Source organism: Aegilops tauschii, chromosome 4 (assembly GCF_002575655.3).
Source record: "Aegilops tauschii subsp. strangulata cultivar AL8/78 chromosome 4, Aet v6.0, whole genome shotgun sequence".
NCBI lineage: Eukaryota > Viridiplantae > Streptophyta > Magnoliopsida > Poales > Poaceae > Aegilops > Aegilops tauschii.
This window is the reverse complement of record NC_053038.3, coordinates 330,265,970-330,290,216: the sequence shown is the minus strand read 5'-3', so window position 1 is coordinate 330,290,216 and position 24,247 is coordinate 330,265,970. Positions and strand designations below refer to the sequence as shown.

At 45.9% G+C, this 24,247-nt stretch overlaps 1 protein-coding gene and 1 long non-coding RNA gene across 4 annotated transcripts; one reads left to right on the top strand and one right to left on the bottom strand.

Moving 5' to 3' along the window:
* Positions 1-1,082: 1,082 nt before the first annotated feature.
* On the bottom strand, positions 1,083-8,167 carry LOC109737711 (universal stress protein PHOS32). 3 transcript variants are annotated; one of them, XM_020296844.4, is made up of 7 exons: positions 7,733-8,167; positions 7,364-7,431; positions 5,779-6,873; positions 4,052-5,119; positions 1,852-2,990; positions 1,524-1,767; positions 1,083-1,424 (listed from the first exon to the last, which is right to left on the bottom strand). In XM_020296844.4, exons 5-7 carry the CDS (start codon positions 2,036-2,038, stop codon positions 1,349-1,351), a joined length of 507 nt encoding a protein of 168 aa, XP_020152433.2. In that variant the 5' UTR covers positions 2,039-2,990; positions 4,052-5,119; positions 5,779-6,873; positions 7,364-7,431; positions 7,733-8,167; the 3' UTR covers positions 1,083-1,348. The 3 variants fall into 3 exon arrangements, with proteins under 3 accessions (XP_020152433.2, XP_020152459.1, XP_040243153.1); XM_040387219.2 differs by lacking the exons at positions 1,083-1,424; positions 1,524-1,767; positions 5,779-6,873 and having other exon boundaries at positions 2,592-2,990; positions 5,009-5,119; positions 7,733-8,161; XM_020296870.3 differs by lacking the exons at positions 4,052-5,119; positions 5,779-6,873; positions 7,364-7,431; positions 7,733-8,167 and having other exon boundaries at positions 1,524-1,776; positions 1,852-2,086.
* Positions 8,168-16,176: 8,009 nt separating this feature from the next.
* LOC120962528 (uncharacterized) lies at positions 16,177-20,110 on the top strand. Its single transcript, XR_005753279.3, has 4 exons — positions 16,177-17,330; positions 17,443-17,735; positions 18,531-18,621; positions 19,860-20,110. It is a non-coding gene; the product is annotated as an uncharacterized lncRNA (long non-coding RNA).
* Positions 20,111-24,247: the final 4,137 nt, after the last annotated feature.

The following is a 24,247-nucleotide window of genomic DNA, read 5'->3' as shown; positions in this document are numbered from 1 at the left end:
CCCCTGGAAGACGGCCAGCCGTCGACAAGAGCACGGCGAGCTCGCCGCGTGGGCGCGCGAGAGGAGGCGGTTCTCGGCGACGGATGTGTGAGGTCGGCCTGGCTGTGCTCGCCGTAGGTGCAGAGCTGCACACCAATATCAAGAAGGTCTTTTTACGGCTTGAAGCTTCGGCCAGAGTGTAGCGGACGACATCAACATGGGCATGGCGGTTGCGAACGGACTCCAGCCAATGGACGCGTAATTTCTTGATGTATTAGCGGAAGGAAGTTTCAACGACGTGCGTGTATTGCGGACCTAATAAATTGGTACTCCTGATTTCTTTTCGGCAGTAAAAAAGAAACGTGGGAAAGGGAAATTGATGGAGCCGTGCAATGCCAAACGAACGGCGCGGAGCACGGATGGGAGCAGGAGACGGGAGCAGGCAAGCCCCGTCCACGACGAACCTCGTGTTGCGAGCCGCGGCCCCACCTTTTTATATAGTGCAGGTGACAGGGGCCCGTCAACATAGTGAGTTGAGCGTCCCTGATCAGGGCACGGATCTGAGGGTCCGGTGGGCCGTTGGGCCCATACGGGGTAGATCATCCTAACAGTGTTCTTGCACACTCCACTGTCACGTTTAAGGGTTATGTCTGTTGAGCACGGCCCACACGGTGAAGATCATCCTAACAGTGTTCTTGCACACTCCACTGTCACGTTTAGGGAGTGTTTGGTGGGCCACCTGTGCACACTCCACTGTCACGTTTAGGAGTTATGTGTGTTGAGAGTGTTTGGTGGGCCGCCTGTGCGGACGTGGGGTTTCATGCCGTGTAAGTAATGCGTTTGGTGGGTCGCATGTTCGTTGTGGTATGTCTACTTCAGTTTTTGCCCGATTTTCATAATTAACAACACAATTCTCTTCTACTTAATTAATCAATGATGCGAAACGTTTCCCTCCGTTTAAAAGAGAAGAATATTGTGAGGGGTGACTGGTGAATAGACTGTTTTTCTCGGCACACTCTGTCTTCTTGTTCGTGTGTTCCACATGCAGTTCAGAATAGAAGTGCATTCAGTCGATTCTGATCGATGAAAGTATGACAAGCTGCTTAATAACATGTCCAATACGATAAATTCAACCGATAACCGAGCAGTAACAGCGGCATATATACAAGTCGCGGGGATCTTGAGACACATTGCTTGGCACTTCCCCTTAGCTCCTCTAGCAGGTTACACGCGAAGCGACCAAAAGTGAAGAAAAAAAAAAGGAGGCATAACAAATACAGTAGTAAATAGTAGTAGAAAGAAATTTAATGCCAAACAGCAAATGCAAGTACGGGCATCATTGCTAATCTCCCAAGAACAGTTGGCCCTGTTATTTCAACTTGACGATGAGAACGGGGCAGTTGGCGTTCCTGACGCAGTAGTCGCTGACACTCCCGAGGAGAGCCCTGCAAAACCAACGAGAATCCTCGGTCACACGAGCAGTCGAGCACTACTCTGACAGAAGCCTGAAGTGGAGTTACATAATAGAGTACAGAAGTAATTACCTCTTGAAAAATCCATAGCCATGGCTCCCCATCACCAGCACGTCGGCTCCGAGCTTGTCCACCATGTCGCAGATGACGCTCCGGGCGTCCCCGACCGCCACCTTCACATCCACCTTCACCTTCACCTCGCCGTTCTCTTTGCTGTGGAGCGCGCAGAGCTTCTGCGCCTTGTCCACCACCGCGTCCGCCACCGCCCGGCTGTACCCGTCGATCGCGGCGGTCGCCTCATTGACAAACAGATAGCCTAGCGGGGCTTACGGTGCAGGCCGGTTAGTTCCCGACGCCGGGATGAGCGTAGGATCGCTTCCTGAAGACAAAACGTACGTACCGGAGGCGTCGAGCACGGAGTAGGTGGGCGGCGTCGGCCGGACGTAGAGCAGGAGGATGGTGTCCGGTGGGGCAAGCTCGCCGTCGCCGCGCGTGGCGAAGTTGGTGAGGCACCATCGCAGCGCGTGGACGCTCTCGTCGCCCTCGTCCACGGCCACCAGTATCCTTCGGCCCTCGGCTGGATCCATCTCTTCTTCACCCTCGTGTATGCTTTGTGCGTCTGTTGAAGTGCAGTGTGCAGGCGCGAAGGTTTATATGTTGCACGGTGACCGTGAGGATGGCTCGCGGTTTGGGGGCTCCATTCCGCGGCTCTTTGGTGGAACCAGAGCTGCTGCCCGTGGTTTTTGGCAGGTCGCGTGGCGCCGGGGTTTGCAGCGTGGAAGGCTGACAGGCGGGCCTCGACTTTTTCTGGATAAGGATCAGGGATCTGGATTCTTCGTGTCTAGAGAGAGGCTGGACTTTTTAAAGGTAACTAGATGACCAGTTAAGCCATTTCGCCAAATGGCGCAGAGACCCGTTTAAAATCATGTTCGTGTTAAAAACATTTGCATTTTTCAATAACCGTATATTTGAGTACATTTGATAAGAACTTATACCCCTATATATAAAGGAAATTACATGCAAATATTTTCTTAAAGTAATAATGCCACAAATTAGATCATCGGTAGGTCAAGATAGTTGAGTCTGCAATTAGGAACTCCGAGTAGCTGTAAACTTGCATTAAAAAAGAGTAAACACAAGTGACACAATAAAATATACTTAATACATGAACTCGTGAACATTTGTACAGGAGAAGTTAATAGAAATAGCGGTCAATTACATCATATAATTTGGTTCTATACTCTTGTGTATATATCCTGAATGCTACCCCTTTGTGATCAACTCTTTGTCCTTCGAGTCGAATGGCACAGCTACTGCCCCTTGTGGAAAAAGAAAGAACTCTATAATACCCATAAATGTAAACTTATAATTGCAAAAAAAACGCCACAAGCACCATATATAAGGATATATTACAAAATACAATGCAGTTCATAGGCTCATTCTTCAATTGACATTCTGGACATCAAATCAAAATTATGAGATGTGAATTGCAAAACTTCTAAACCAGGTGCTAGCCTCAGAACATCCTTCAGTATGTACCTACCACAAATTATAGTCAGATTAATAAAATACATATTCCTTTTGGAAACGAAAATACACAACCATCTAAAATAGAGAAACTTGGCGGCACGCGGCATAAAAAAGATATTGCTCATGCTCGCTTGAGACAAGGAATATAGCTAAAGAATTTTCCAAAACTTGAGAACGAACTACAATAAACAGCCAAGAAAAACTAATATTCTACATATGCTGGACACATGGATGTTACTACAAAAAGGGAAGGCATCAACAAGCATAAGTATCTCATTTTTAGCTACCAATATTAGCAAATACTCAGTTATGGGAAACTATTTAATGGTAGAAACTCTGAAAGACACAAATAGTCATTCGTTTCACATCATCATCTTGCTGGTGAACAAACAAACACTATTGTTTCATGTGTAGTTCAAGGCTGTATTTCAGAAAGTCTAACTGTGTCGGAAAGAAAACTTGAAACCAACTCTGTAAAAAAAAGCGTGCCTAAGACTGTCAAAAATTTGAACCTAGTCCAAGCACTTCCTAAAATACCTTGTTATATTCTCTATGAGTGCACTCAGTAATCTATCAGTTGGTGTCATAAAGAGCATCGGCGAGACACTTTTTACTGTGCGGCAGCTAGTGTTATGTAAAAAGGGGTGGAATCATCAGGTGAAGATTTTGCATCCCTGAGTATAACTAATAAGGATATTGCACTACCTCCTGGTTCTCCTACCAGCAAACAATCATATCAACCACATAGTAACAATCATATCAACATATGAACCCCATAGTTGCTGGAAAACAATGGTTTCTAGGTGGGATTCTAGCACCAACCCTTAGAATGTCGCAATGTTACTCATGCTGATACACCAACTCTATTCAACAGTGTACCAAAAATGTCTTGCTTCAGACAGAGATAATGAATTAACAATTCCATCCTGTGTTTTTCAAACCCAGCAATTCTTAATGTTGCATGACCTTGTGGAGTCAGGTAGATATCACAAAATTCTATGAAAGACTACCAGCCAAAATGGCAAAAGAAAAGAAAGTTCAGCAGGGCAGCGAGAGAAATTCATTATTACTTGGAAGCGACACATGTTCATTAACTGGGGGAGGCATGGTGTCATCTGTTTTCAATGGCCTGAAATCAATCCAACAAGCTTCATCTACCAAGGAGATAGGCCTTTTAACACTCTGCATCATCATCCTCAGCGAACAATACTTCAGCTTTGCACATGATTTAAGGACAATCTAATGGGAGCAATCATAGCAAAGTAAATCAACAGTGAATTGCTGTTTTTGCTTTTTTGGAGACATCTCTTACGACTAAAATACCTATCCAGAACAATCAACATAAGGCATTGTGAGCAAATAAACATTGTTGTTTCATTATCTCCCAACAAGCTAGATCAAAAGCATTAACCAACTTAGTGTGTTCCTAGCCTTACAGAATATCATAGCACAGACATTCATTGAAGAAGATAAATGATTACAAACTCTAAGCCAGTCACACTACCACGAAAACACGATAAACCTTGGAAAAAATACCAGCTCGAAGGTATGGAGGCAAAAGCATCAAAGGTATATGGGGAAGAACTCACCGGAGCAAAACCAATGGAACAATTAGTAACCCCGCTTACATGCAGCACCAGCGAAACCAATGATAAATTTAGACCGGTGCTTCAGCAAGAAATTACTTCACCACAATGGCAACCAACCACAACTCCTTTAAAGATGACTATAATGAATTTAACACATTAGTAGTTTAGTTTCCACAAGTGAAACAATGAAGAAACTTATTGTATAAGTTTACTTAATTTGGTCACAGTAAGCTAAGTATTTATGTGCACAAAATAGGGAGGCACACTTTCTTCAGGCCTGATTACTGAATGGCAGGTACTAACTTAACTAAAACCAAGCATGTATGTGCTCTGACTATTCACAATTGCCAGTAAACAAAGTAACTGACTATATTTACCAAAATGTACAATGCCCAAGCTCAGCGAGGGAGACAAACACAAGGAATAGAGGACGCACACCTGAAACCTGCTGAAGTTTGGGTCGGTCTCCCTCTCAAGGGCCAATCCAGAAACAAAATCAGCAAGCTATGTGCCTCCATGGCAAGTTCTCCATCTATATTTGAGAAGCACCTACAAAGATGGAATAGACATCAGCCATAAATCACAAGTTCTAGGCAAAGAAAGAGAATTCCTATAAAGCAAGTATCAAAACATTGCTCCCTTCAAGATGCTGCAAACAAAAAACTATAGTTTTGAATATGACAACAGATCATCACTTCAGTTAAACATAACAATGAGAAAAAAACACCATTTGCCTTTCATATACACCATTGTTATCATTTCCCTTAACAAACTCCCAATACCTTTAAGGATAAAAGGAGGCATCATATACACACATGATGGTCTATTAGATAGTACATTTGAAGTCTGGTAACATTGAAGTAAACTGGAAGCAGATCTCAACAAAAGGAAATCAAAGAAAGTGATTAGAGAATCATCAAGCAGAACCTCTGAATATAGGCAAGAGGAAAATAAATTTCACTTTGAGTAAGGCATTACAACAAAGAAGTACTGGGCAACGGGCACACAACAGCCACCTTCACCCAAGCTTAATCTATCTCAGCAAAAGAAATTACATCCTAGGGAAAAGAACAAAATCAATAACTGAGACAGGGATGTATCTGTGTAATAATCCCTGGGCGTTGTGCGGGCACATCATGCAATCGCAAGGAAGATCCACCATCAAGCCAGAATAGGAGACAGAAGAATGAGCTCACAGGGGACAATACCGTGCTCCTTTGGAAAGCGCGGACCCGGACCTCGAGGACCAGGAGCGGTGGTCGTCTTCCTCTACCTCGACTGGCGTCCCCTGATCTGACAGCAGTACTGCCAGGCAGTCGAGCGCCGACCGCTTGTGCCTAGTGGGCCACACTCACGTGTGGACGAATGCTTCGTGGCTTGTTGGTTAAATGAATTGGTACGGCAGTACACCTCACATGTTCCTGGTTTGTTAGAATACATCCTCCCCGTTCATAAAAAAACATTATGCCTCGATCGGAGAATAATCAACAAAAGTACACATCAAACATGTGAAAGGTTCCCAGGAATAAGGAAGCTTCAACAATCATGACATCTGCTCAACCAAGAAAGTCTCCTTATCTAAAATAAGATTTAGAATGAAGACATAACACAAGATAGATCAGACTCCCTTTTAGACAACACGAGCATAAAAGGACAGACTGTAAATACGACCATATAAGAAATGAAATAGTGGAGGTGGTATTATAAAATTGAAAAGGGAGGATGTATTTCCAAAGAAGGAAAAAAATCCTGATTCACTACCTGACCTAGGAAACATTGAACGCCAAAGATATAAATTATATTGAAAAATATTTAGAAAAGAAGCAGAATATGGGTCATACTGATTAGTAAGATTGTAAAATGTTGTTGTTGCAAAATAAGTGTCACACATCCTATATACCTAAGAAGTTCACCCCCACTATCTGATTTATCTTAACATGCAAGCTGTCCACGTCAGCATGATGCAACGTCACAAATCAGTTTCCAAACAGCAACCAGTCGGTCTTTTTTTCATGCGAGATGCATTATTCTTCTGGCATACGAGAAGGCCCGCCTGCCAATGGCGTATGTCTTCCAGCCCTTCACGATTCCCATCTTCTTCCCTTCTCCCCGCAATCAATTTCCCCACAAGGAACGCACATAAAACGGATGGGGGATGCGAGCGATCTTCTGCCTTCACCACCCAAAGGACTTTATTTTTCCCTTCGCCCCCATCTTCTTCATCCATCAGCACCACCATAGCTGGGTGTCCGCGCTCCTTCGCCTCCATCCTTGGCGCCCGACTCCTTCCGCTACCACATGTGCTGGAAGGGACAAATTGGAGCCGTCACAGCTCCGCCATGGATAATCTATATCCCTCAACGGGTACATTAGTTCTAATGAATAGCACTACTTTTAGCATAGGCTGCAGCTTCGGAGATGCTCATTGTCACAAATACTAATTGCATCTATATAGAAGCATTGAGATCTCAAAGACTAATTAGTTCGGACCTCAAAGTCTCAAAAAGCATAACACTTATAAAATTGTAATCCCTAGAAATAAAATAATCACCTCTAGTATTTAGTAACACATATAAGAGATAAAGTTCAGTCGGTTTTGTCATTTTAACGGAACAATTGGTGAGCATCCCTGAGCTATCATATAACTGAAAAAGAAGCAATGGAGCTACAGAAACCGACACATCTGAGAAGAAGTAGCAGTCCATCGTATGGCAGAAGGGAAATACCATCATATGTAATTGCAGATCTGAAAGATGCAAAGTAGCCGAAAAAATGGATGTACAGAAGCTGAACCTGCTCCTGGGATGATGACTCACAGTCACAGCAACCTGAACCTGGTGGGTGTGTGTGCTTTTATCAACCTGCAAAGAAATTATACCACAAAAATTATCCCTTGTGACTAAAAGAAGGATGATGTAGCTAGCCACAGCATCCCTTCAGATTGTCTATCTCTCTCAAATTCCTCTCTCTTTTCTCCAAAATTAGATGCGATCGAAAATGCAAAGAAACAAAACAAAGCTCTTCATGTTGCCTATTTCTCTCAAATCCCTCTCTTTTCCCCGAAATTAGACTCGGTCGAGAAGTGAAGAAAATAACTTTTGTGCAGTATTTATATATATACCCAGGGGAGAAAAATTATGGAAGCAAATTAGAGGAACTTACATGATTTTTTCTTCTGCATCTTTCATGGTTGACGCACCATGGACATCCGATTCGCCAGCACTGCCGCCTGTTGTGGCTGCTGCTCGCGTTTGCCAGCACTGCGCCTGCTGCGGCTGCCTCTTCCCTCATCCCCGTCGGCTCGACGACCCAAATATGGGACGAGGTAAGGAGAGGTGGCGTCTCTATCATCCCGTGCCAGCGTCGGCGCTTGTGTCCGCCTCTATCTCTCCTGCTCCAGATCGGAATCTGGGAGGAAAAGAGGAGAGGTGGTGGCCCAGATGCGTTGCGTCTGAATCCATGGGCTGAGGAGATGCGACGGCCAGCAAGAGAGCGCGTTGGAGAAGGTGGAGATGAGCGGCGCGGGAGGCCTTGCGGCGGCGAGCGAGAGGGCGGAGAGGAGGGGGCGAGAGTAAGGGGTGTTTGTGTCCAAGGACTAGAAAAAGTCCCTCTTAAATACTTTTTTACCAAACGGGAGGGACTTTTTAGGACTAAACTAGGCATTTGGGACTAAATGAAGAAGACTCTCAAGGAGAGTCTTTTTGGAACTTTTTGAGACTTTTCCAACAATGCCCCTCCATGCACCCATTGGCCCGCCACCCCATGGTGTTGTTTGATTGTTATTTTTCTATATACTAGGGGCAACATGGTCATTTAATAACCTCTAGGAAGGGACTAGGGACTTTTTAGTCTCTGAAAACAAACAGGGAGGGACTTTTTAGGGACTAGAGACTTTTTAGTTGGGACAAAAAAATCCTAGGACTAGAGAACCAAACACCACCTAAAGAGAATTGGCGGCGTGGGAAGGAGAGGAGGAAGAGAACGAGGACAGGATGGAAGCTGTGTTGCTTTTCCTTTTACCGTTGGTCGTTGTATACTTCCCTTACGCAGAACTGGAGGAAAATCACTCTATTCCTTTGACCCCACACGTAATCAGCCCCACTCATCAGCGACTCCTGAAGCAACTATTGACGTGAAAATAAACCAACGGTTGACCTGGTGCCAGCAGCCAAAATAGAGAAACAGTAAAAAGATCGTTCGGTCCCTGAGGCTTACCTCGTGCGGTTGCCGTAGAACGGCGGGTAGGCTAGGAGCGTTTATATGTTGAATCGGCGGCACATCGCCCGCTGTCGACACGCCCTCAGTTGCGGCAGGCCGCCAGTGTCGACACTCCGTGTGCCTGGTTTTCGGACGACATGGGACACGTCGCGTGGATGTGTGTGTGTGTGTTCTAGGACTCGGTCGGAACGGGCTATGTTGCGCCAGAGCTATATCTCGCAAGAGCAACTAATCGAGGAGATTGCCTAGAAAAAACTAATCGAGGAGCGCTTCTACGGAAGCCTACCCAAGGGTGATTTGAGGTGGCGCCATACTCTCAACCGCCGTCACGTGTCGCGCTCTAAACGCTCTCTTCAGATTTTATTTTTTATTTATTTTTCGCACGTGTTTTCGGATTTTAAAATATATTTTTCTTTTCGGTTTTTCATCGGTCTTTCTTTGCTTTTCGATAAAAAAAATTCAAAAAAAAATGTGACAGGCACGGCTTTTCAATTATCCATCGTTTTTATTACTTCTGTAAGAGGCCGCACCTCTCGAAAACCAAAAAGTAAGTTTTTTTTCGGAAGAGGTACGGCCGTGCCTCTCGTAAAGGAAAAAAATGCTCTCGCTGTGGCTTTTTCATCCATTATTTTCATGAAAAAAGCTCGTCGAAGCCTATCAAATGGGTTCTAGTTTTAAAAACCTCGATGCGAGGAATCCAATTGTGAAAATAGTTCAAGATTTGGACACACGGTTTAAGAGATAAAATATTTTGAATAAACAGATCTACGAAAAAAAGGAAAACTCACAGGTTGCGACGCCACTTGTCGCAACCTCGGGAGGTGGAAGTGATCTTTGCAAGGAGTACTTCTCAATTAGTGATTTTGATATCTCTCTTATAGCAAGAAGAACGCACGGCTCGTCTGAAGGTTCTTCCCTTCGTCGTTATTTGACCAGCCCGTTTTGTTAGGTTTTTATTCCGTTCAACGTTCGCTCAGGGCTTCGTTCATTCGTGTTTCGACCGTTAGGTGTAGACTTTGGGGGGTTTCTTTTTGGTTTTTCTTCCGGATTTTTATTGTTTCTTCACGGGGGATTTTGGGGTTTTTCCACCGTTTTCTATCTGTTTTTTTGTTTTTTCTTTCTCTCATTTTTCTTTGGTTTTTCTTTAGTTCATTTCTTCGTTTATATTTTTTATTTTTATTTCTATTATATTTTGTTTTATTATTATTTTCCTTTTTTTAGTTTTTAGTAGTTTACTTTGGTGTTTTTTCGTTTCTTCTTTTTTTCTTTCTTTCCTCGTGGGTTTTCATGGTTTTGTTCCTGTTTTTTGTTTTCTTCATTTCTGAGGTGTTTCTTTCTTCCATTTACACAGTTTTCACCGCTTTTCTTTGTTTTCTTCAACATGTGTCTATATTGTTCATACATATTGGGACATTTTACGTATAAATCAGGAAATTTTCTAAACAAGTTTCACCTTTTTTTAATACGTGATTAATAGTTCAAAAATATGTTTCTGACTATTTTTTTAATACACATTGCAATATTTTTGCATATAACAACACATTTTTAATACATGTTTAACATTTTTAAATATATGATATAATACTTTTCATACACTATCAACAATTTTTTGAAATTTGTGTTTGTATGTTCAAATTTTTTAACACATGTTCTTATATAGTAGGAACATTTTTCATCCACATTGTACATTTTTTATATATATAACGCTTTATACATGGTAATTATTTTTTGAAATATATGATTACATTTTTTCGATAGGTAATCAACATTTTTTTAAAAATATATGTTTTCATGTTCAAATTTTAATGCACATTTTACATTTTTGGTATACATTAGGAACTTTTTTTATACCCGTTCAATATTTTTTCAATAGATGATTAACATCTTTTTTAAATGCTTGATTAATATATTTTTTAAATGCATGATTAGCTTTTATCACACACATTGTATTTTTTTATACATTTTTCATATACATGACAAACATTGTTTCTATACACAATTAACATTATACAAATGCTAGATTAACATGTTTCAAATGTCTTATGTAGAGTGTTTTTTGTAATATATATTTAGAATATTTAAAAGAATAAATAGAAGTAAAAATATTAAATAAAAATGTCAAAAAAATGAGGTAGTGGCGTCCCGCGAGCTAGTCTCGCGCTCCCTCAGGCGGGATAGCCCTACATCTCGCGTCAAGCGAGACATGGGCGCGCCTGCTATGTTGTTTGCGGGAGATAAGAGTGTCTACAACCGAACTTCTCAAACCCCATCATACAACTGGGCGGATGGTCCGGTCACTCACCAGTCACAAAAAGTTGACCCAGTCGGGCTCCTCAAACCGGCCGTATACATTCGGGCTGACCGGCAGCCCTCATATCCAGCCCAAATCAGGGGCGTGTATGAGGAGTCTCGGACGCACAAGGGCGCGTCCGCCACATCAGATTCAATGGGTAGGACCCACCCCGAATTGCACCAGATTGACCAAGTGCACCGAATCCATCGCCCTCCTCCCACATCCAACATCCATTTCCCATGCCCTAGCAGTCGCCGTCCTCCACCCTTGCTTACCCATCCGCAGCGCCACCCCCACCCGCCACCGTAAATGTCTTCGTCAGGTACCCCCGTCCCCATCGTCGCGACGGATGTTGCTTCAGTGTCTTCCGTGGGGCTCCTGCCCATGGCTCCGAGCTACAAGCCAGAGAACGTCACTCGGAGGAAGTGGCGAAGGAAGCAGCGCGAGAGGGAAGCGACGGTGCAGGGAGTTCCAGTCAAGGATGTTGTGGACCTCGAGGATGATTGTCCCCTTTGTGTTTCTGTCCATCATGCCGCCGACAATGAAGTCGCCGTCCATCCCGCCGGCAATCGACATCAATCTTACGACCGATTAGGGAATTCCAGATGGACTTATGGAAACCCGGGGGGCGGACGGCGATGTGTGCGACATGCCACACCTCCAACGGGCACAGACAAGCATGGGTAGCATCGGCATCCGGGCTTCCCACGTCATGTTTGATGGATTGTGCTCGCATGAGTGAGTACAAAATTTTCTCCATTTTGTACCTTTTTGTTAGTTATATTTGGTATGTCATTGCATTAATTAGTTGAATATGCCATAAAATGAATTAGTTGCGGAATCATGATCATTTTAGGAGATTACATGCCCGAGATGATCAATGATGGTCATGAACTTATGGCTGATATGGAATATGACTTGTGGAATCCAAATTGTCGTACATTTGAAGTTGGGGGAACATCACGTAGTAAGAAGGAAAAATGGCAGAAACACATAGGGCAAGAGGTCTGGCATTCACATGATTTGAGGATGTTTTGTTGGTCAAAGCTTGGTTTGCCACAATCATGGACCATATATGTGGCACGGAGCAAAAGGACAACGGGTAGGGAGAAGATCCACCAGCACTAACACAAGGAATATGTGGCGCTGCATCCTATCATTACCATATGTAGTGATGTCTCCCTCCAACATAGATGGTCCATCATCCAAGAAAATGTGTACAAGTTTGTCAACCACTACTCTTCCGTGCTTGGCCGGAATCAAAGTGGGATTGGAGTCCAAACTCACGTAAGTTGAATTGTAAACTTTGTCATAATTTGAATTGCTAGCTTTTAATGTCGGATTCTCATGATTACTTTTTTTGAATGTTTGATAGACGGTGTTGGCTGCCGCTTAGATTCAACAAGTCGAGAAGAGACCAATCAGATTTAGCTATTGCTGGATTAAATTGAAGGGCCAACCAAAGTGGAACCAAGTTGTGGATGACCTTAAGAATGACACCAAGTGGTTGAACACAAATGGTGGCACAAGCTCCCACCAATCGATTATTGGATTGTTGGAAATATGCTCTAGAGGCAATAATAAAGTGTTTTTTATTATATTCCCTCAATCATGATAAATGTTTACTATTCATGCTAGAATTGTATTGATTGGAAACTTAAATACATGTGTGAATACATAAGCAAATACCAAGTCCCTAGTAGGAGATCAACCAAAGCAGCCCAGATCTCCTCTCCTCGTGTCGTCCCCGCGGGCGGCCGACGGGAGCCCATATCTGCCACCCCTCGCCCCTCCTCCCTCCTCCGCCCCTCCTCGCCGCCGTCGGCGCAGGACGCCGGGCAAAGCCCGCTCAGCCTAGGCAGTGGCGGGGCCTTCTTCTCCTCCTGCCCGAGGATGGCGGCGCGGGACGTTTTCTTCTAGTGGCGGCGAGGCGAGGCCGTGGGGCGCGGCGGCACGATGGCACGGGCTGGCGGCGGTGGCTGTTTGGTGTACGTGGCGTTGTCCTCTCCTGGGCCGGCGGCGGGGTCTGGTGTAAGGCTCTCCGGTGGCGCGGCTGGGGCTTGCGGGCCGCCCTGCTACTCGCGCGGTGCGGCTACTGGCTGGTCAGGTGGCGGAGGCCTGGAGTGTACTTCCAGTCCCCGGTGGAGATGGCGACGATAAGTACACAAGACTTGATGGAGGTTCTTCGAACCGATCTGAGTGAAAACCTAGTGCTCGGCTAGATGCCAAGGCCGGCGGCACTCTTCTGTGTCGTTCTCTTCTTGAAGACTTTGTCGTGAAGAAGTTCCAGACCTCTACTTGTTACCTCCGGGGGATACCCTAGATCGGACGACGGCGGCGCTCTTGCATCATTTCCCCCTTGGGGGCGTCAGTCTTGGAGGTGTGCATGGGCTCGAGGGACCAGCGGATAGCATCTCTGGTGGAGCGGTGTTTCATCTTACGCATTGACGACTGGGGAGGCGACGTGGTGCAATGGAGTCTCGGCGTTCGATGTGTGTAGACAGAATTGCACAGGAGGCTGGCGCTGCTTGGTGTCGTGGTGGCGTCGATAGCAGACCTGGCAAGGTCGTGGAATCAATACCTGCTCTGAAGATGGATCAATGGAAGACGACGGTGACCTCTGAGAGTGCGCCGGACTGGTGTGCTCCAGACCAGGTATATGGCTTGGCTGGGGCCTCCGGTTTAAGATGTTAGGCTTAGGTGCGAGGTCTGTTTGGTATTAGGCTCGGACTGTCGGCACCCCTTCATCAAGTGGATAGAAGTAGTGACAAATGTTGCCAAGATGGTGACTTCAGACTTACTGATGTACTACTTTGTAAGGTCTTTGTGAATAATTAATAAAGTGGTTGCATGCATCGTCCAGATGCAGAGGCCGGGGGGTCTTCCTCCTTTAAAAAAAACAAGTCCCTAGTATGCCTCTACTAGACTAGCTCGATGATCAAAAGATGATAAGGTTTCCTGACCATAGACATGAATTGTCATTTGATAACGGGATCACATCATTAGGAGAATGATGTGATGGACAAGACCCATCTGTTAGCTTAGCATATGATCATTCAGTTTATTGCTACTACTTTCTTAAATGTCAAATACATATTCCTTCGACCATGAGATCATGCAACTCCCGGATACCGGAGGAATACCTTGTGTGCTATCAATGTCACAACGTAACTGGGTGATCATAAAGATGCTCTATAGGTATCTCCGAAGGTGTATGTTGAGTTGGCGTGAATCGAGATTGGGATTTGTCACTCCGTATGACGGAGAGGTATTTCTGGGCCCTCTCGGTAATACAGTATCACAAGAAGCTTGCAAGCAAAGTGACTAAGGAGTTTAGTTACAAGATGATGTATTACGGAACGACTAAAGAGACTTACCGGTAACGAGATTGAACTAGGTATGAAGATACCGACGATCGAATCTCGGGCAAGTAACATACCGACGGACAAAGGGAACTACGTGTTTTTCATAAAGGTTTGACCGATAAAGATCTTCGTAGAATATGTAGGAACCAATATGGGCATCCATGTCCCGCTATTAGTTATTGACCGGGGAAGCATCTCGGTCATGTCTACGTCATTCTCGAACCCATAGGGTCCGCGCGCTTAACATTCATTGATGATATAGTATTGTATGATTTATTTATGTTGGTGACCGAATGTTGTTCGGAGTCTCGGATGAGATCACGGACATGGCGAGGAGCTCCAGAATGGCCAGGAGGTAAAGATTGATATATAGGATGATATGGTTGGGCCAAGTGGTAAGGCCCACAGGGTTTTAGGTCGGTGCAAAAGGAAGTTTTGCGGTGGTCAGGGACCAAACGCCGAGGCTCATGGCGTCTGGGCCAGACGCCGAGGACCATGGCATCTGGTACTGGAAACCGAGAAGGACTCTTCCTTGCGTTCCAAACCGACTTTGAGGAGGCTCTTTCTCCAGGAAACGACCCCAGGGCTCAACATATAAATAGAGGAGCAGGGCTAGCCCCTGGGACACCATGATTCACCAAGCCGTGTGCCGGCGCCCCCTCTCCCTCTAGTTCGTCCTCCGTCCTAAATCTGTTGTGCTTGGCGAAGCCCTGTAGAAATAGTTTCACCACCACCGTCACCATGCCGTCGTGCTGCCGAAGCTCATCTACTACTTCGCCTCTCTTGCTAGATTGAGAAGGCGAGAACGTCATTGAGCTGAAGGTGTGCTGAACGCGGAGGTGTCGTATGTTCGGTACTTGATCGGGACAGATCGTGAAGGTGTATGACTACATCAACTGTGAAGGTGTACTTGAGCCGGTCGGAATGGATAGCCCAGCCCCTTCCCTCACCCCGCCTGCCACCGGCGCCGGCTTTTCGCCGCCGGAAACCACCCCATGCGTCGCCGACACCGCCAAAGAAGAGTTTGGGTATTAAGAAGACCCACCCACGCGTCCAAGCTCCTCCAGCCGCTCCAATGGTGTTCGGGGTAGCCACCGCTTCTCCGGCAGCGGCACGCCACTGAGGGAGTCCTGGATTAGGGGGTCCTCGGGCGTCCGGGCTATGTGACGTGGGCCGGACTAATGGCCCGTGAAGATACAAGGCGGAGGATTTTCTCCGTGTCCGGATGAGACTCTCCTTTGCGTGGATGGCAAGCTTGGCGTTCGGATGTGAAGATTCCTTTCTCTGTAAACCAACTCTGTACAACCCTAGGTCCCTCTGGTGTCTATATAAACCAGAGGGTTTAGTCCGTAGAGGCAATCATAATCATACAGGCTAGACATCTAGGGTTTAGCCATTATGATCTCGAGGTAGATCAACTCTTGTAAACCCCATATTCATCCAAGATAATCAAGCAGAAAGTAGGGTATTACCTCCATCAAGAGGGCCCGAACCTGGGGAAACATCGTGTCCCTGTCTCCGTTACCTTCGATCCTCAGACGCACTGTTCAGGACCCCCTACCCGAGATCCGCCGGTTTTGACACCGACATTGGTGCTTCCATTGAGAGTTTCGTTGTGTCGTCGTCAGAAGGTTCGATGGCTCCATCAGTCATCTACAACAATGCTGCTGTAACGGCCCGAGACCGACGCTCCAGATGCCTTCATTGTTTTGCGAGTCAGTTGTGTTTTTATTTGTTTGTTGCATCTCATCATGGCATCATCCGCATTGCATCGGCACTCGTTGCCGTCATTGTTTTTAAAAACTGCATCCACTCGTAGTTGCCGCTTCTTCCGTTTCTCGGTTGACCTTCTCTCTGATCAACCGGACCGCTCTCTTCTCTCTCTTTTCTGAGCTCATCAAACCCCTTGCCTTCGTTGATCGTTCCGAGACCAACCGGGTTTTTCAAGTCCCTCTCGTCTGGCCGCTTAATCTTTCTCCACAGTGCATAGACCCCTCGCGTGCGCGTCCGAAGTTGTCCCGAACCCGAACCGGACTACCGTTACCGTTGGATTCGGGTCATCCCCAAACATCTACAAAATATCTCGTTTTCTTTGTTGGACGCCATAGCCTATTTTTCTCGACCATCTGTTTTCGATCGGAGGGACTAGGTAGCCCCTAACCTAATCCCCTACTATATATATAGGTCCAACCCTAGATCCTAGGTGCCTTGTCCCATGGATCCCATCGCGCCGCCGCCACTCCTCCAGTCCCTTCTTCCTCGGGATCCCCTCCCGATCCAGCCCACCAATCGCAGCCTCCGACCACCTCGCTTGTTCTCCGCGCCGCTCCATTCCTAGCCTCCCGCGCGCAGCCGCATGCCCGACCTCGAGCTCTCCCGCAGCCAGCCGGCGCTTGATCCAGGTTGGATCGAGGCCACGGCCTTGCTCCCCTTTGTCTCCTCCGCCCAAGCCACCGCACGGGAGATGCCTGGCGCTCCACCCCAAGAAGCAAAGGTCCCCGAGCGCTCCTCCTCCTCGTGACCCGCAGCTCCGGCGAAGCTCGCCACCGGCGACCACCTCCCGCAGGCCCGTACCGCCTCCTTCCTCCCTGCACCCCTTCTCTTCCTTCCCTTTTCTCTAAGCGCCATCGCTTCCTCATGTTTCTCTTCGCACAGGAGCTCCAACCCCGGCCATGGACACTTGTTCTTCCCCGTTGACCCTGCCGACTTGAACCCCGCCGAATCAGGTGCCTCGTCGTCCGCGCCAAGACCAGCTAGCAGCCGCCCGTGTTCGTCGTCCCAAACCTCTCCTTCGCCCCACACCTCCGCCTCAACTCCAGCCGGATCGGCTTGGTTCCCCGCCGCCCTGCCAAGTCCATGGAGCCGCCTCCCCGTCGCACGTCCGGTGAGGTCACCGGAGAGTGCCGTGCCTCTGCTGCCTCTCTATCCCGCCGTCGCTCCTAGCTTTCCTTCCCTGTTCCCTCTCTGAATCCTCTCCCTGACCTTCTTTTCTTCAGGCTTCAATAGCAGCCATGGAGCCGCCTCCGCTTCGATTCGGCAGGGAACAGGACCCCGACGACCTCCACCGCCCGGATCCGTGTCTCCCATGCCGCCAGCTTTCGCGTCTGCTTCCGCTACCCCACGCCGGCGCGCCGCCCTTTGCCAAGTCCACCGTCGCCGGCCTCTGCTCGCTCTGCTTAGAGCAGAGTATCTTCGCTCGTCCCGCACGAGCGCCTTGACCCTGCCTCGCTCGCGTTGACCGCGCCTCCAGCGCGCCAGGCCGCTGCCCAGCAGCGCCCCAAGCCCTCTGGTGAGAAGCCCAGATCCAGCGCCCCGCCTTGCACAAATGGGCCAGCCAGTTTCAGTCCGTGGACGTTTTTTTTTCAGTTCTGGACGATTTGCTAATTATCCAGAGTTTTACTGTTTTACAGAAAAACCCTTGAACTTCATGCATATAATAACTCACGAACCGTGCATCATATTAAAATGTTTTATATATGTAAAATGCTTAGATTTTCATCTAGTTTCATAATATGCTGCTCTCATCCATGTTTAAAATGTTTAAAATGTTGTTTGTTTAAATTTGCTCAAATGCCATGTTAAAATGATTTATTTCATAACTAATTAACCGTAACTCGGAATTTAATAAACTTTATATGTAAATGGGGTAGAAAAATGCCTAGTTTAACATGGTGCACTTTATTTTTCGGTTTAACAACATTAAAATTGCGTTTATGGCAGAACAGTACCAAATCTAAAATATGCACATGGGGATTTTCCGGAATTGTTGTTGTTTGTTTCCGGCCTCATTTAACTTGCTTAAATAGTTAGTTTACTTATGCTTCACCTCTTGCCATGTTTAATAACATTTAATATTGTTGGGTACATAAACGGGAGAGAACTAAACAATTGATGTGGTGTTTCGTCAATATGCAACTCGTTGCATATTGAGCTCCACTTAATTTGTAGTATTGTTTGTTGCATTTTGCCATGCCATGCCTCATTAAACCGGACATGCATCATACTTGTTTGTGCATCATGCCATGTGTATGTGGTTGTTGTTTACCATGTTGTTTGTTTCTTTCCGGGTTGCTTCTCTCGTTAGCTTCGGTTTTGTTCCGGAGTTGTGAGGTTTCGTTCGACTACATCCGTTTGTCTTCTTCATGGACTCGTTCTCCTTCCTAGCGGGATCTCAGGCAAGATGACCATACCCTCGAAATCACTTCTATCTTTGCTTGCTAGTTGTTCGCTCTATTGCTATGTTGCGCTACCTATTCACTTGCTCTTCAAGCCTCCCAAATTGCCATGAACCTCTAACCTTTGTCACCCTTCCTAGCAAACCGTTGTTTGGCTATGTTACCAATTTTGCTCAGCCCCTCTTATAGCGTTGCTAGCTGCAGGTGAAGATGAAGATTGCTCCATGTGGGATTATATTTGTGTTGGGATATCACAATATCTCTTATATTATTAATGCATCTATATTTTTGGTAAAGGGTGGAAGGCTCGGTCTTATGCCTGGTGTTTTGTTCCACTCTTGCCGCCCTAGTTTCCGTCATACCGGTGTTATGTTCCTTGATTTTGCGTCCCTTACGCGGTTGGGTGATTTATGGGACCCCCTTGACAGTTCGCTTTGAATAAAACTCCTCCAGCAAGGCCCAACCTTGGTTTTACATTTGCCTCACCTAGCCTTTTTCCCTTGGGAGTCGCGCTCCCGAGGGTCATCTTATTTTACCCCCCCGGGCCAGTGCTCCTCGGAGTGTTGGTCCAAACTAGAGCCACTTGCAGCGCCACCTCGGGGAAACTTGAGGGCTGGTTTTAGTTGTACGTAGTGTTCATCCGGTGTGTCCTGAGAACGAGGTACGTGCGACTCCTATCGGGATTGTCGACACATCGGGCGGCTTTGCTGGACTTGTTTTACCATTGTCGAAATGTCTTGTAACCGGGATTCCGAGACTGATCGGGTCTTCCCGGGAGAAGGAATATCCTTTGTTGACCGTGAGAGCTTATAATGGGCTAAGTTGGGACACCCCTGCAGGGTATTATCTTTCGAAAGCCGTGCCCGCGCTTATGTGGCAGATGGGAATTTGTTAATATCCGGTTGTAGAGAACTTGACACTTGATCCTAATTAAAACGCATCAACCGCGTGTGTAGCCGTGATGGTCTCTTCTCGGCGGAGTCCGGGAGGTGAACATGGTTTCTGGGTTATGTTTGACGTAAGTAGGAGTTCAGGATCACTTCTCGATCATTGCTAGTTCATGACCGTTCCGTTGCTTCTCTTCTCGCTCTCATTTGCGTATGTTAGCCTCCTTATATGATAGTGCTTGCTGCAGCTCCACCTCTCTACCCCATCTATTTCCTATAAGCTTAAATAGTCTTGATCTCGCGGGTGTGAGATTGCTGAGTCCTCGTGACTCACAGATACTTCCAAAACAGTTGCAGGTGCCGACGATACCAGTGCAGATGATGCTACCGAACTCAAGTGGGAGTTCGACGAGGACCTTGGTTGTTACTATGTTTCTTTTCCTGTTGATCAGTAGTGGAGCCCAGTTGGGACGATCGGGGATATAGCAGTTGGGTTGTCTTCTTTTCTTTTGGTTCCGTAGTCGGACCTATGTGTGTATCTTGAATGATGTATGAATTTATTTATGTATTGTGTGAAGTGGCGATTGTAAGCCAACTCTTTATCCCATTCTTGTTCATTACATGGGATTGTGTGAAGATGACCCTTCTTGCGACAAAACCACAATGCGGTTATGCCTCTAAGTCGTGCCTCGACACGTGGGAGATATAGCCGCATCATGGGTGTTACAAGTTGGTAATCAGAGCCATCCCCGACTTAGGAGCCCCCTGCTTGATCGAATCGCTGGCGTTGTTGAGTCTAGAACAAAAATGTTTTGAGTCTTAGGATTATATATATCGGAGAGTAGGATTCTTTTTACTCCTCAGTCCCTTCGTCGCTCTGGTGAGGCCTCCTGACGTAGAAGTTTTGACTTTTCTCTCCTCAAATTTCACTAAAAAAATTTAGGATCACGCGGGTATCTTGGAATCGTTCCGATGGTTTTGTGACGAGAACATTGTTCTTGGTGCCTCCTGACATTTAGGGGTTGTGGCAGTGTCCCGGGGAGTTGAGCTCTGAGGTGTTGTCGTCACAATTTTATCGTTGCAGTTCTGGAATACCTGAGTTTCGCCGACATCGAAAATCTCTTTTATGCAGTTGTTGGTGAGATCACCTCGACGCCACCCAGTACTGGGGCGGGAGTTCGGGAGTATTGCCATAACTCGTATAACGGATGCTTTTCGAAAGTTGAGGTAAATGATTTCCGAAGGTTTGTTGGTTATGTGTTGAAGGATGGATACAACTGGATCTAGGTATTGTTAGTTTGGGGGATATATTTTGTGTCCCCTGTATCCCCAACACCTGATTGCATAACCAGAAAGTTTCGGGAGTTTATAAGTGGGAATTCAAGTAGCTCCTAGGATATCTTTCTGACAGATGCATGATATGAGATTGGGGTTCGACGTCTAGTGGTCCGCCTTTCCACGGTTGGTTTTACAGTGGTCTCGTAGTGTCTTAAAGAGTCCTTGGCTATGCCGACTCGGGGACGCTACGTATGTCATGTGCACTGCCTTGTACATGATGGTGCTGTACGATCGAGCCCATGTGGGCCCCACCATGAAAACTTCGGACGAAATCTCTATCATATGTTTGTTCCGGCTTATTCTGCAAGCCAATCCTTTGTTGTTGTTTTGTTTTGTGGTATTCGAGTTGCTTCGAAGTCAAATGTTGAATCCATACTTTTCCTAAACGGTGTTTTCATATTGCTATGTGAATACTAATCCTTCTTGATCATCGAGGTCGTCATGTTAATTCTTTTCCAACCGGCGTGTTTCTCTTCAAGTGCATCCAGTCATTCCAACATTCGCAAGATCAATTCTAAGCTTTTCTCAACGGTGTTCGTTTCATCCGACCCAAGTTGCCTTTGTTTTCCCGCCCTCCCACCCTTTTCTTCAAGGACTCTTATATTTTAACCAAGTATCCATTTTATTCATGTGAAGTCCCCTCATTCTTTTCAATCAATGTTCTTACCCGGTGGTTCTCATGAAGATGTTCTTCAAGTTTATCATTCTGCATTCTTTTTCTTCTCCGGTGGACTCAAGTCAAGCTTTCAGTGTTGATTATAGCCCTTTCCTCCTTTCAAATGCTTTCTCATGTCAGTATATCTCTTAATCATTCACCGCTTGCTATTCAATTGTTCCGGAGTGCTGAAGATATCTCTGAAGATTCGTGTTTCCACTCCGCATCAATTCTAACTATTTCGAGGTTGTTACCTCATTCAAGCCATTTAATTCTACCGGCGCAATCTTTCTTTTAAATCATTCCAACGTTGTTTCTTTTGAGTGGGCCCTAACCCACAGGTATTTTTCCAGGATCTTACCTGACTCTTCTAATTTTTCCGGAGTTATTCTCAAATTCATTGCAAAGTTCGACGTAAGAATGAATTATCATCAGTCAAATGTCTTTCTCCAAGATCTTTCAAATTCTTTTCATCGTTGGTTCAACCTTTCTATTTTTTCATCCCGGAGTATCTCAACAATTCATGGTGGTGTTTCGCATCATCATTCTCAACATTTGAAGACCGAAGAAGAATTTCTCCTAAATCTTGATCCGTTCTCTTGAAGATTCATAGTTCTATCTTATGCCATCCTCTCATAATTGTTTTCGATTGTGAGAATTATTTTCACCCATCCAGAGCAGTTCAGGAGTCTTTTCAGGTTGATTCTCCGGAGCCATCATCTCAAGTATTATTCATTCTCAGCTTTTCTCATTCTCCAAATCTTACCGGTGCATCGTTCAAGTATTCTCTAATCAGCTCGTGATATCTTCGTTCTCGTGTATCAAATTCCCTCGAGTATTTTCGCGCGCTCTTTAATTCTTACGGTGGTTTCGTTCAAGATTCCTTTTCCTATGTCCTCATATTAATGTATTCGTTGTTTCAATCCTACCGGTGGTTCGATGAAGACCTTCCCAAGTTTGCGCTATATCTATCTTAATCCTTTCTACGAGAATAAGTAGTATGCCAAATCCGTTGCTTGTCATCAATCTAAATTGGTGAAGGATACGCGTAATGTAATTCTTGTTCTTGTTTCATCCAAGTGATTAATTCCTTCTTCCGGAGTTCGTTCATGATATCAAATTCTCGGTTCCAAGTTGTTCATCTTTTCTTTCCGGAGTTCCAAGTTTTCTCGGTTATATCATTTCAAAGCTCCACCCAAATCATTGCAAGGCTTCACCTTGTGTTGTCAACTTTTCTTTCTTTTATCATCCTTTTATTACCGGAGTTCTTCATGGAGGCTCTACATGGTGCTTCGTCAAGGTTTCCTTTTCATTCTTCAATTGTTCTTCAAGATTTCTCTCGGAGTTAAGATCCGCCAAGCTATACTTCAAAATAAACATGGTGCTCAACACATGTTTGTTTTGAGGAGTTCAAGCATTCTTCATCTTGCATTCTAAAGTGCAATTCGTCCTACCTTATCATTTGAGGTGGTGTTATGTCATTCTTGACAATTTGAGTTCGCGTTTCATGTTTCACATGTTGTCAAGAATGAGATATTTTAAATCCACCAATCTCTTCGTGGGATTTATCTTGTGTCATGTTTCACCTAAAGCCTTCCCTAAGGAATGTTGCTAATTGTGGTGTCTAACAATGATCCAAGTTTTTCTCCTATCCTCTCGGCGAGAGAAGATTTCATCTCTTCATTGATCTCAAGCAAGCAATTGTTTCCGTTAGTGGCAAAAATTTCACCTCATAATTTTGAGAAGTTTTCCATAAGCCCACTACAAGCTTATTCTTTTCGTTGGTGGTTTTCGAACAACTCCGTTCAATCCTACTTCGTAAGGATGCTCTTTAAAATTCATTTATGGTAGGAGATGTTGGTTTCATTCTTCGTTCTATTCACTCCAACTATCTAACTATCATGCCTCGACACGTGAGAGATATAGCCGCATCGTGGGTGTTACAGCTGCCCTGAGGGAGGTCTTTCTCCCTGGCCAGATCTTTGTGTTCGGCGGCTTCGCACTGCGGGCCAACTCGCTCGGCCATCTAGAGAAGATCGATAGCTACGCCCCAGGTCACCGGATTAGTTTTGAAAATCTGGATTATGTCGCCGATATCCGAGGAGATTTGATATTCCAAGGGTTCGCGACCCCAACCTCCGCTCTGGCCTTAGATCCGGAGCGCATCACCAGGTCCGAAGACGGGATTTCCGAGCCCGCCGGACTCCCTGCGGCTATTGAGCCTAGTACGGGAGAGCCAGAGGAAATAGTGTCACCGACAATCATCATGAAGCCGGACTCTTCTCGAACACTGGCTCCGAACCCTCGGAGTCAGCATCGTGTGAGCTCGGCCAAGGAGTTTCCTTCCCACCGTACTCCACGGACTCTCTTCTCCCTGGCCAAACCTCGCCTTTAAGAGAGGCTCTGGACTTAATGCGATCCCTTATCATTACATAGGGGTAACGTCCGAACTATGCCCGGCCCGGACTAGGGGCTGAGAGCGGGAAATTTTATGTCCCACCCACCACCCACTTCATAGCCACTGTCAAGGACTTAACTGACATACTCGATTACGGCTCCGAAGACATCGACGGTATGGACGGCGATGCTGGAGAAGAGCAGGCCCAAAACCCGCCGTTTTACCGGACGCTGGACGGCCACCTCTTCATATGACGTGTACATGGTGGATACACCCAAAGAGGGTAACAACGATAACGAGAAAAATCCAGTTGAGGATAAACCTCCTGAGACACAACCAAAGCACCAA